The sequence below is a fragment of the Thermobia domestica genome, chromosome 15 (genome assembly GCF_964235325.1).
Source record: "Thermobia domestica chromosome 15, izTheDome1.hap1.1, whole genome shotgun sequence".
NCBI classification, from domain to species: domain Eukaryota; kingdom Metazoa; phylum Arthropoda; class Insecta; order Zygentoma; family Lepismatidae; genus Thermobia; species Thermobia domestica.
Window position 1 is genome coordinate 142,289,367 of NC_137468.1, and position 14,302 is coordinate 142,303,668.

Consider the following 14,302-nt stretch of genomic DNA (forward strand, 5'->3'; position numbering starts at 1 on the left):
TGAAACTCTTACATTTTCTTTAAAATAAAGCCATAAGTATTTATCTTCTTTTTCTTCCCTCCTCAAAGCTTTTGGTTAGTGGTCGGCATTACGGCCATTCATCTATGTACTATCATCCCATTTTCTCTTATATATTCCTTGCAATTATAACTTCAATCCATTTCTAATGTCGCACTACATGAGTAATCATCGAGTTCCTTCCTATTTCTATTGTTGTCATTACTGATTTAATTGAAAAAAAAATACCGAAACTTACTTTACGAATTTAGCAAACTCTATATGGTCTCATACTGGATTCCAACATTTTCAGAAAAATATTTTTCGGAGAGGCGTTCCGATGTATTTCGGTCCACCTAAACGACTGGTTGTCATAATTTACTTTTTTTCATTTATCTATATCAAAATATCTTCATTTTCCTTACTTATATGTACGGGATAGACAGCATTCAAAACTTTCAGATTTTTCGTTTCCATTTTTCTCAATTTCCATGTCTCTGATCCGATAAATAAAGGTCATGATAAAACATTTATTTTGCTTGATCGAGATGTTTTTGAAAGATAATAACTGTCTCTCTGCAAAATGCTTCCTTCCCCTAAGCTACTCGTGATGTCGTCACATCTCTTGCATTATATTTGTCTGAGATATTTATATTTCCAAGTACGGGAATGTTTCAGTATCTTCAATTTTCTCTTCTTTTAAACTTACTTTCCACTCGTCTTTTCCTGCCGTTGTACGTGTCATGACCTTTGTTTTCATCTTGTTTATTTTCATTTTATATCCTTTCTTCAGGAGTTCGTTTAGTAATACAAAAGACTATTTAAAGTTCTTTATTATCTGATGCTACTTGTGCTATAAAATAATCTCGAACATTCTGTTAGCAAGATTGATCCCATCTGCTAATGAAATCATTGGAGACTATCAGTACGGATTTAGGGAAAATTGGTCAACTATCGACCTGATATTCACCATTTGTTAAGTACTCGAAAAAAAAATAGGGATAAAACACCCTAGTATAACAATTATTTATTGATATCAGAAAGACCTAGACTCGGTTAAGAGGGAAACATTGTGTAACATTCTTACTGAATTTGGTATACCAAAAAGCTAGTTACATTAATTAAGATGTGTTGGAATGAACTCTAAAGTTCGAGTAGAAAATACTTTTCCATGAGATTTCGAGTTGAATATGTTCTGAAATAAGTAGATACAGTCGTGATATTATTCAATTTTTATCTGGAATATGCAATAAAGAAAATCAAAGGTAGCAACCACGGCCTAGAGCTGTATTGTATTCATTAGATTATGGCGAGTGGTGATGATGTAAATCTGCTAGGTGGTGATATGAGAACAATAGAAGTAAAGAGATTTTATTAAACGCCTGCAGAACATGGGTTTAGAAGTAAATTCAGAGAATTGGAAATTATGGATGCATTAAAATAGCAAGTAATACTTTCGATAAAGAGGACTAACATTAATAGACCAAAACCATATCCATGAAGAAATTAAATGTCGACTGAAAGCTGGGAATTTATGTTATTATTTAGTCCAAAATCTTTTGTCTTCGCGAAATCTGTAGAAAAATTTGAAGCTTAAAAAATAAAAACCATAATTATACCTGTTGTGCTATATAGTTGCGAAACATGGTCGCTTACTTTGAGGGAAGAACGAAAACTGAAAGTATTTGAGCAATGAATCCTGAGGGAAATATTCACACCCAAGAGATAGAGGGGAATGAGTAATGGCGGAAACTTCGTAACAAGGAACTGCATAATTTATACAATTTACCAAATTTTGTTATTGTTATCAAGTATAGGAGGCTCATGTGGGCACGTCATGTAGTAAGGATGAAAGGAAATATGAACGCTTTCAAAAATTTAACTGAAAAACCCAATCGGAAAAAGAGAATTAAAAAAAAAACCTAGACGTACATAGGAAGACAATATTAGGATGGGTCTGACAGTAATGGAAATACAAAGTAGAAACTAGATCTGCTTGGCTAAGGACAGAAGTCTATGGAGAGTTTTGTAAATACAGCACATGAGTGTTATAAGCATTTCCATATTTTAAGCATTGAACCTCTGGGTTTCATAGGCCATAGAGTTAGCTAGTTAGTTAACTTTAAAGTTAAAATAACCAAACATAAAATGTAATAATTATACAGTATTTTACTGATTACATTTAATATGCATATATTTTATTTAAATATCTTTTACATCTGTCATTGTTTGACTTTCTTTCTTGCAATATTTATTATTCAACTTTACTATTTAATCTTATATAAGGATTCTACCATTAAGGCTAAAGTATACTAGAACTAAAAAAAATAAATAAAAGTAAATAAAATTATAAGCATTTAATAAATAAATATTATTTTTCTTTTTTTTCAGTTACCTGAAGCTGCCGGTGGGATTCGAACTATTTATCCCCAACGTCCAGGAAGAAATGACGGAAATATTTATGTTGGAACAACGAAAAATAACATTCTGGAAGGTTCTTTACAACGTCGTTTCAACCAGGTTAGTTTCTTAATCTATTCAAGTTTGTGCGTAAACTTGAGTTAGGTAAGAAGGAAAAACATACACACCAATATATATCTATCGTATGAATCTCAGCTATAAATGGATTATATATAACTATAGAATGGACTGAAAGTCAGTATACCCAACAAGTTCGGATAATAAATTTATTATCAGAATACTTACAAAGAGAAAAAACTCATAGTAAATGTTGGAAATGATCCTTTGCTGTGCCTCACAGAGGTGAATTCAGATTAGAAAATATCTTTCACAGCATAACAGGAGTGATTTCAGCAGTAGGGGTCACAATGTTTCCCGTCAACTGCTCTACATTTCGTGGTTTGTGACGTTAGACCCGTTCCTTTAAATAGTTCCCAGATAAAAACGAAGATATATAAAAATAAATAAAACTTAATAACTGATTAACTGTTGAACCACCCGACCGATCTCGACCATATTTTCAACATAGATGAAGTTCGGGCCTGATGGTTTATATCATTTCACTTTGACGGAGCAACGTAAAGGTTGGGAAGGAGGGATATAAATAAAAAATAAAATGAAAGTGACTATCTTTATGACTTAATAACTCTTGAACCATCTGACCGATCTCGATCAAATTTTCAACATAGATAATGTTTGGGCCTGGGATGGTTTCTGTCATTTTGCTTTAACGGTACAGCCTAGGAGAAGAGAAGGGGAGATATTTAAAAATGATCGAAAATGACCTATATTAGTGTCGAATCCATTGTTTCTGGGGTGATTGAGGTGAACAGTAATACTTTCGGTGCCGTTTAAACCCAAATTAAGCCCCCACTGAACTTTATGTTCAAAATGAAACGTATTCTCCCCGTGCGAAGAACGAACAATCTCCTACTTTATGTTATAAATTAATTAAGTGTAAAAGTAGAAAGCCCTTTATTCTATATTCAAAACACGAGCATAGATACTGAATAATATTTCTATAGCAATTTCTTTCATAATATTTCTAAAGGCAATAAGAAAGTTGAAGTATAATATTTCATGCCTTGATAATTAATTGTTTCAAATATGAATAATGAAGAAATACGAATGGATTTATTTATTAAGTTCTGAAACCTCGTTCTCCTTACAAAAAAGAATGTTTGAAATATAATAAACTCCAAGTAATCCTTTTTTCTCTACTAAACAAGTGTCAACGAAATATTGAAGTTTCTTTTTAATAATACTCTACCTCAATGATTTGAGTGTTGTATTTAGAAACGTTAAAATTTAGTTTATAAATAAGGAATCATGACTATTAATCTTACTATCGTATTTATTTATTTTGACCATTTACACAATTTCTCAAACCAAAGAATATGTTTACATAATTCTATTAATCTTAATAATGTTATTTCCTTTTGTTGGAATTAACCTTATGCTTTGTTTTTGCAGATCGTCTTCGGCCACACGAAGCAACTGTGGGGTCTTGCTGTTCATCCAGATGATGAAATATTTGCAACAGGTGGTCATGACAAATATGTTGCTTTGTGGAGACGACGTAAATTGATCTGGAACACACAGGTAAACTATAAGTATTTTACTCGTACTTACTCGTACTCGTACTTATGACACGTTTAGTGAATTAGGTTCAAATTCAACTTCATAGTTGAATATTCATTAAAACCTATATGCAGAGGTAACCAAGAAAGTTCTGTTTGTGGAGGTCTGTATTCAATTGGCCCTCACACCGTGAGTTGAACGTGAAAGGAGATAAGACGAAGGTCAGTTGTTGGTGTGAATATATCCAACATACCTGGTTGCGGCAGTTCAGTTACACTGTAAACTTACGTAAGGAAAGAGTGAACATGGGACCTCCACAGAGCGTCATAAGGGCGCTTATGCTGTACGAGTTCAAACTGGGGTCAAACGCCGATGCAGCGGGGCGAAGATATGCCAGGCCTTTGGGGAGGGTATCGTAACTACGCAGGTAATGCAGGGGTGGTTCAACAAGTTTAAGAACGGTGACGAAACAGACGCACCACGTGCCGAAAGACCAACATATGCACGAAATAAAGATCTTCAGGCAACAATTGAGGCAAACAGTGACCAGACATGTGAGGAACTGGGACTACAATTCAGTGTGAGTGGAGAAAACATTCGGCAGCACCTCCATCAACTTGGAAAGCACGCAAGTTGGGTCGATGGGTCCCACATAATTTGACTCCGGGCCAGAAGGCAATGCGAGCAGACACCTGTGTTTCTTTGCTGTCTCGTCTGGAACATTGGATGAAGGAGCCATTTCTGGACAGGGTGTTGACATGTGATGAGAAATGGGTCCTGTACGAAACTCCACGGTGTCGTCATCTTTGGTTAGCATCCCATGAACCGGTTCCAAAGCAGCCGAAACCAGCACTGCACCAGAAGAAGGTCCTCCTGTGTGTTTGGTGGACTGCTCGCGGATCGTGCATCGAGAACTGATACGAGCTGGTCAGAGCATCAATGCAACTGTGTACTGTCAGCAGTTGAGCCGTGTTCAAGAAAATCTCGAAATTCTGGAGCCAACACTTCTGAATCACAAAGGGGTTCTCCTGTTACAGGACAACATTAAGCCTCACGTGGCTAGGATGACCATTCTGCGCCTTGGATGGGAAATACTATTGCATCTGCCATACTCCCCGGACATTGCACACTCCGATTATCACCTTGAACATCACCTTAGAGGACGCCAGTTCAAATCCCTAGTAGAAGTGCAAAACGCACTTGAAACCTTCTTCACTTCACGGCTCACAAATTCTACCGCGATCGAATCCATGGCCTCTCAGAACGTTGGCAGAAGGTCGTCGATGCTGATATGGACTATTTTTGATCTTCCAGGTTCGTCTTAGGGACATATCTATATTGGAAGATGGTGGGTGAGACAGAACTATGTTGGTTACCTTTATATATAAAACTTAAATACTATCTCAAAATGAATATTTGTCGTGAAAGCTTAAATAAATTTTCACCAATTATTGAGATCAACAAAACAGTGTCAAATCATTAATCGTTTGAGTACTTACTTAATTTGATATTACTTTTCAAAGGTATCTTACAAATAAGACGGATTGTTACATTGTGATGTTCACTTTAACCTAAAAGAAAATATAATATTCTACATAAAAAATGTGTTTTAAAATATTGTGATTATTCAGAACCATGGAGTTTAATTATTATGATTTTTTCTGTCGATGTGCTGGAGTCGATGGCGTGATCCTGTAATTCAACTCTGTTGGAAGCCAGATAGTGTGCTAGAGAATAGCATATACCGTACTATGAGAGTTTATTATATATGATGATCCGTGCACTCTTCAATTGTATTGAATTCAAGGCTCGGTCGTGTTTGAAGCCCATGTTAATAGTAGGCTTCATTTTCATACCCTCGCTGTTACATCTGGACGCAAAACACGAAAACTCAAACTCAAGAAACTCTTTTGGCAATGACTACAATAAAATTAACTTTCATATTACTTTTTAGAATATTAAATAAGACACAGTTTATACTACAGTGAATCTTTACTAAAGATTGAGAATAATTTAATTCAATTCATATCCATAAATAACTGTAGCTTGTTTAGAATATTTACAATTATGCATAACTTGGTATGTCAACAGAACTCCTGCAACATCAACAATAGTTACTCCAAAGTGACTCATAGTAAGTAAAATCAATTCAACATTATTACCTAGGTTAAGTCAAATTGATAGTATATACGAAATAATATTACCCATGTTTAAAACTCATATAATAAATAAGTGAAAATATAAATACTTTAATTAAAATCCATTTTAGCAATTCATTCCTCCCACTACATATAACAATAATATAGACTACGTTATGCATAAACTTTATGCTAAATAAATACATAAATAAAATGAAAAAGCAAAGTAACCCTAATCACTCATAAATAAAATAAACGTTATATTTGCTAGTTAATATTTAACGCGAAATAAGATTACAAATATGGTTTTGTTAAAAAATATTTTAATAAATACGAGAACTTTAGATAAATCATTATACATTTAGAATTTAATGTTGTCTTTACTTAACTACTTTCATTCCAACAGCATCTTCAGTAGAGCATCTCAAATAGACTCTTAATATACAACGTATAAAAACTTAACTATAGATGTTAACATGCTTCCCATGTTCTGAAAATAAGGACAGTGAAATGATTATTGGGATAAAGGTAACTACATGAATGCGGTGTTAAAGACTAAAATGTATTGATTTATCTGAAACGATTCACAACGATCGTCCTTAATGTCTAAAACCAGGATTGTTTCAGTGTTTTTTGTTAGTAGCTATCTCATGTTTATTATCTAAATTATTTCGTTAGAAATCAAGTTTGAAAGAATGAAAACTCTATTACATATATATAAATCTGCATATAGTGAAGATTTTTTAAGATGTCTTCCCAAAATTTTCAAATTCAAATCGGTCGTCTAGAGAGGTGGTTTTCTTAAAGAGGTTCAACGATTTACCTAGTCAGGGAGTAAAACTCAAGGGTAGCTGCAATTCGATTATAAGATCTACCGTGCTCTTTTCCTTTTCTTTCTTTCTTTCCTCTGGTGAAATTTATTTTGCCACAAAGGAGCTTCCCTAAGTAGAATTGTTGGTTGTCATGAAGTTGTAGAAATTTCATATTTTAATTAACATATATGTCTTTTTCACCAACTTATGGCACAATAAAGATTTTTATGACTCTCCAGGGTTCATCCACCTATTCCATCAGTTCAAACTAGTATGCACTATGACTCTTCCGGGTTCACACACCTATTCCATCAACTTAGGCTGTACTCCAAAGACTTTTATGATTCTCCAGGCTTCAGTCATGTACTACATCAGCTCAGGTTAACACTACAAGTGTTGTATCTCATTTCACAAAACATGTTATTGTGACAAAATAGTTATAATATTAAACATAATTGTATCATAATTGTAAGCATATATAAACGTATAATAACAAAACGAATAATGAGATAATTTGAGGAAATCATTAATATCGATTTCAGCTACAATAACATACAATATTAATATTATTATTAAAGTAAATAGTTATTTTCTGCTAGGTAATTTCCTTTCCGTGCCCACTTTCTTCGCTACAATTACGTGCTAGTTATGATTCTATATAAATAAATTATTAACAATAATAACTAAATATATTCATCTAATTATTGAAACTTTTTGTCTATAAACGAATTATGCTAAATATATAGCGAAACATATAATCATAGCAAAGGCGAAGTCAAAAATCGATTTTAAAAAAAATGTTTAACGAAACCAGTTTCTGGATGATTAACAAGTCAGCTTAGTACTACTTAAAAGTATACCTCAGCAACCCAATTCCTTGTATTGAAGTTTTAGGTTAATCTAGATACTATCCATTAGAGCACACATTATGATTATTACTCTCTTATGTATTTATTTTTACCATTTGTTAATATTTTCATTATGTCTTCTATATACTATTTATTTTCATACTTCTATTACTTCTATATACATACTTCATATCATTACATAATTACTTGATATTACTTATTCGTATTCTTCGTTATCCCAGTATTTCTCATGAGTATTTGATATTTATATTATTTACTATCAACATTGTTTTGTTTTATGGAAACTATTACAAATTATTATTAGAGTACTTCCTACATTTTGGACTATTTCTCTTCCTACAAGCTTCGTAGTCAAACACTAATCATAGAGTAAGGTGTTTATCACGAAGTTACTGCATGTGAATTATTTGTTTCCCATATATTGCTGCTACATTATTAATCTCTAAAGTACAAACTTTAGAACGCAAAATATTATATAGTAAGATAATAGTATGATTTAGTTGTTACATAAAATATATTTGCAATTTAGGTAACAAAGCATTAAATAATCACAGCAATTTAATACAGAAATGTTTCTACCTCATTGATTTATTTACTTAAAGCTTTTCCATATTATGTAATTGAATATCAGCATAAAACAAATTAATTGTATTTTTCATTATGTTCAGTCAACTCAAAACAAGGATATAATAAACCATGATAACTATATACTTCAACGTTATCTTCGTAAAAATATAACTTCGCAACTAATTAGTTGGAATTCCAAATTCGATAGTAACATGTGAACATTCGTTGTAATGGAATCAGTAAATGTGCTAGAGACCAAAAATTTGAATTACATCAATTACAAGCAAAATAAAGTTGCTGATTTGAAATTTTTACACTCTAATTAAGTACTAATCAAATGAATGAAATATTCTTATTGCATGATATTGGTTAGTAGATCTAGAATTTGTCTCTTTACGCACTGATACTATATGAGTTATGCATATATCCTATAAGATGAGATTCCACCCACATGAACTCCCACCGGGAATTGATGTAGTGTGTGGAACTCCAACTCGCGTTTCCCGCACCCAAGGCGCATACACTAACCAAATAGCTACTAGGGAACTTGAGTGAAAATGCGCGAAAGAGATAGTCCAAAAACTCTTTATAGTTTTTTTTTTTTTTTTTTTTTTTTCAAACGTAAATACTGTTAGTACATCAACTCGTAAAATGTGTGCAACATACAACATTTATTAAATTTACAATTAAATCTGAATTTGATGTATTCCACATATGCCAGTGAGAAAAGTTAGAATGACAAACGATATCTTGAACGAAAATTTACAAGTTTTTAAAAGTAAAATGCAGCAGACAACTGCAGTAACTGAGTTGCTCCTACTGTATTTAAATAATAAACCAATTACTAAAACACTAATATATGATTCAATAAACGAATTATTTTAACGGCAATGAATGGATGATTATTTTTCTTTAATCAGGCTTATTTGAAAGTTAAAACATATATTTAATTTACATATTAATGTAAGTTTCTACGTCTATATGTACACACAAATAATTGCCTATTACGTAAATTGATTTGTAAATTGCGTAATTAATTTTAAAAACATGGAAAATTTACTCAAGACCACCTTTTCTATGGTAACGTTCTTTCATTGAAAGTCTGCTATTGCCAAAGTAGAATTCAAAGCGAAAAAATTATGAAGTTTACAAAAGTATTTGTCAGTGTTTTTCGAATTTTTCAAAAGTTAAAGAGCACTTCCATGCAGAAACTCGTTCTTAAATATTGATATGTATCGCAAGCGCAGTAAAGCATTGTTCGAAAAGAATGATTTTCTCTAGATTCAGAGAAAAATTTAAACATTTCTGAGATAAATGTGTTAATCTAAAAACTAACAGAAAAAATAAAGTTGTATTATTATTATACAAAATGGTTCGAAAGCAAAGAAGAAAGGCATCTTTCTTTTACAGAAGAGAACTGACTAGCAACATAAATTCAATACTCTAAATTTATATTCGTGTACTAATAATTTATTTTGCTTTATAAAAGCATAAAATTCCTTTGTTTCCTTGCAGCTTCAATTTGAATGCGTGTCTATTTGTTTCAATCCGTTCGGAACAGTGGTGGCTGTTGGCACAAATGAAGGACATCTTGTTGTATTGAACACCGACAGTGGAGCACATGTGGCCACAATAAGAGTATGTGGATCTCCCCTTAGTTGTATGAGTTATAACCCAGGTAAGAGTATTTTCTTACATTTATCATCCATTTCTATCAAAAGGATACAAGTGTTTGCATTCTCTTTTGACCTCGTGGTCCGTTGGTATTCCACGAGTTCATCTACTAAACATGCAGTTAATAATCTGTGTCAACCAACAGTGGTTTCTATCTATATCTTAATATAGGTACAAGGCAAAGCTCGAAGGAGTACTTAATACTTAATTGTATATTAGATATGGTGTGAGACAAACACTTCAACATACAACATACTTTTAGGTACAATAATTTTAAACTAATGGAGTTCAAATATTTCTTATGTGTAACTCTAATTAAAGCAAAGTTAACTGCCAAGGTATATACAGGAATCTACGCGAAGTCTAACCTAAGTACTATTATTATATAATAATTGATCCTTATTTGATGAACATGCGAAGATAATTACTAGGAAAAATAAAAAATATATATAACTTTTATAATGATTACGATGAATGGCAAAATAAACCAACGTGATAACCAAGCTTGGGAATCAAACTTGGAATCTGTTCAGCACCCGTGCATTGATAGCTGCGCTAATGTCAATCTGAATGCATACAAAGCTATCTGTACACAAATGCTATTTTCCTGCAAACTGTGATGCGATTCAAACAAAACGAAGTCTTATTCCAACCTCATCACAAACAACCCCAATAAATCACTATATTAGAAGTTATGGATTAAGTAATGATAGCTAAAACATACTACAACGAACTATGCACGCAAGCACGCAACAAGTATAGAGGAAAAATCTTGAATCAAATACGCACATGGTTCAATTTATCATACTTATATTATCGATATTCTTAGCTTTCTACATACTTACACAAGATTTTTAAAAAAATGAATGAAAAAAATGCGAATAACAGAAGAATTGATCAGTATACATAACGCAGGTCTATACGTTAACCTCCATCTTAAAGAACAGAAAATTGTTCTTCCCACCTCTGTCACGAGGCCCTGCCCATGGGTCTAGAATCTAGGCATAAAATGAAGACTCAAACCCTCATAACATATGAATTTTTATTCATTTAGTCTGCACATGTATTTTCATTGGCTGGAGCATTATCATGATGTATAAGAATGGTATGTGAGAATACGCTATTATAATAGTTCTCACGGGTGAGGTTCAAACGTGAATAAAGAGTGCATTATGATGTAAAATAAAAGAAAACGGAAAATTAAACGAAATGCACTTCTTTAAGTCCAATGCATAAAATAAAATAAACATCCTCAAAATTAGTTCATAATAAAGATCACTATACTTTTCATTCAATACATTTTTAAGAATATAAAGGCCCAAATTTCTCCCTGAAGTTTTAATTAGATTAGTTTCTATCTCATATATTCTGGAACTATTCTATATATAATCTGGAACTACCTAACTAGAATTCAATTAGTTCATGAGAACCGAACAAATAGGGCCATACGAAAGTAATTCAGTAAATATTAAAATAGGCATATTACTATAGCCTGCAATTAGAACAATAAAGTATTTTAATCTTTATTTGGTATATAACAGAAGCATTATTAGCAAGTTTTGAGAGCAAGTGATGTTCCGAAGTAACATTGGCCTGTGAGCTTCGAGTACAAAGACAAGATTAGGTACAAGTAATTGAATGATAGTAATGGTAACATGAAAAGGTACCTCAGTAAAAATGTGAATTGAATCAAATATGGCTGAAACTGAAAGACGCATTACTATTATCTGCGTTTAAACAACTACAACTTAATTCCTTTTAATTATTTGTCTTAAGAATTCCAAAGATTTCATGCTACAGGTAACGGGATCGCTAGAGTTACTACTGAGTGTTAAGCTAATTTAGCGAGGATTATTTTCCATTTTCATAACCCTTTTCAAACCTGTTTTTTTCTAATCGTTAAAAAGAATCCTGCAATAAGGGAGGTAAAAGGGATGCAAATGACACAGAGTAGAAAGAACATTATTCAAAAGTATTTTTTATTTACATTTTACAGGATGTCCATTCCAATAGACAAATGCACTCAGGAGATGAATTCTTACTTATGGAAGTTCTTGACGCAATATTGCTTTCCAACAAAACACAAGTGTACAAAGCATTTTTAGCAATAAATGAGTGTTTTCTTCCTGTATTCAGTCACTTTGTATCGAGATACTTCTTTCTTTTCATCAAATTCTAAAAAATGATTGGTTCAGTCACGAGATATTTGGATAATTCGGACAATTTGTCATGAAACAAAGTTCTCTGCCTTACTTGTATATTTGGATGATTTACTTGACTGTAGGGCATGGAAACTGTTAATTGAACTGAATACCTGTCATCTGGCGGAATGGTTTTCTCAGTTTTTTTTTTTTTTTTTTTTTTTTTTTTCATAAAATCTTAATTCAACTAGCTTATTATTTGTAGTTTCGGACGTAAAGCCACTGCTGCTGCTCCTTCGTCACTAATAATATTCTTTTCATGACGTACATATCCTGGCCATTTCTGACTGTATCAGCACCTGAAATATAATAAATGATAATGATAAAGTTGCCAATATAAAGATTTATTACAACATAAGTAAAGATACTTAAAGAAAGTAAAAAAAAAATACTTCTATTTGAATTATAGAAAAGTCTTAGACATACAATAGAACACAAGCTATAATTCAATTAGTTTTAAAGAAATACAAAGTTTTCTTTAGTCATTATCTTTGAAAATTTCTGGCGTTGTCAACTTGGTGCTAATTAGCATCTAGTAGCTGCAATTATACTATAATACTACTTAAAGCAAACGTTTAAAGGATCCTGCTTGATTATTTAACAAGGTAAAACATTCAAAATGATTTCATAATTTATACAAAGAACACAAGAAATAAGGAAACCTTCAATTCGCTTTTTCTCCATTCCTTTATGGTAGCAAAATTCTATTTTTATTATTCTATTCTGTTTCATTTCAAGACTCTTATAGCTCACTATAGTGTCATTAGATGTGAAGTTATCCTATTGACAGTAACGTCTGGTCTCTATCTAAGATACCAAACATCTCATTGTAAGCATGAGAAAACATATCCATCGGAATGGACAATAATACTGAGAGGGTTAAGATCATTCTTTATATTATCCTTACATCCTCGCCTCGGCCTCTCAAAGACCTAGACCGAGAGGCTTTCTAACCAACGCTTTACACTCAACATCTTTTTTCATGAATAACATCTATTTTCTTTCAGTTAATCTTCCTCCTTTCGTTCTGTTGGAATATAAACTTAGATAATATAAACGTGTTTTAAAAGAGAAAAGAAGATCGTGATCTTCACAACACAAGATTCTAATATTTACAATATAAGAAGATGGGAACGAGTGAACTAACTTGAAATGAAAATAAAATATAGAGGGAATAAGAGAAGCGATAAACAAAGGTAGAAAAAAATCATATATATATATATATATATAAGAAAGTGAATTCACATTAGATTTACCTTCATTAAGGAGAAATGCCATACCTCAATCGCATCTGATTTTTTTATTAGTTCCTGGAAATTTCATCATAAGACGGAGGGAGAACTTAAATTATTCTGTTGAACCTTAATAAATTAAATATATTAACGACTACAAAAAGTGTAAATGTTACAGAAAATGTAACACTTAAAAACAAACCGTTCTTAAATTAAATAAAAACAGTTCTATATAATTCTGGTATATCTACATTTCAGTGGGAGACATGATAGCAATTGGATCTCAAAATGGCAGCGTGTATTTGTTCCGTGTCAGTCGAGACGGATTTAACTACAAGAAATTCAATAAAATGAGAGGGTCTCAGCCACTGACTCATCTCGATTGGAGCACAGATGGTAACTTCCTTCAGACAGTGACTTCCGACTACGACCTCACATACTGTAAGTAATAAAAATACGTAAAAGTTTGTTAAGTTTGTATTGTCAATGTGCGTATGAGTGGATAAAAATGCAGCAAGTATAAAATTAATGTTTACGAGGGTGACTATATACTAAATTTCATGCCAAGGAATAATTACAATTTCTAAAAAAATGGAAAACACGGGGAAAATGAAGAGTATCTGTATTTTGTACATTTTAAAGATACAGAGATAATCATCTGATGTGGTTTTATATTAGTATCTCCTATCTAAAATTATATAAAAATAAAAATAAATCCACCCTCATGAGATGCGTATGTACTATATATGTTTTCTAGTTTATTGCATTAAA

The 14,302-nt window shown here is 32.1% G+C and overlaps 1 protein-coding gene across 3 annotated transcripts in view; it reads left to right on the plus strand.

The window, feature by feature from the left end:
• DCX-EMAP (Doublecortin-domain-containing echinoderm-microtubule-associated protein) overlaps positions 1–14,302 on the plus strand; it is a 386,324-nt gene that overhangs the window by 352,244 nt on the left and 19,778 nt on the right. For all 3 annotated transcript variants that reach the window (XM_081740217.1, XM_081740218.1, XM_081740219.1), the window contains 4 exons: positions 2,389–2,517; positions 3,931–4,059; positions 9,940–10,102; positions 13,790–13,972. In XM_081740217.1, coding sequence (XP_081596343.1) covers positions 2,389–2,517; positions 3,931–4,059; positions 9,940–10,102; positions 13,790–13,972 — 604 coding nt within the window. The remainder of the gene's footprint in view (positions 1–2,388; positions 2,518–3,930; positions 4,060–9,939; positions 10,103–13,789; positions 13,973–14,302) is intronic.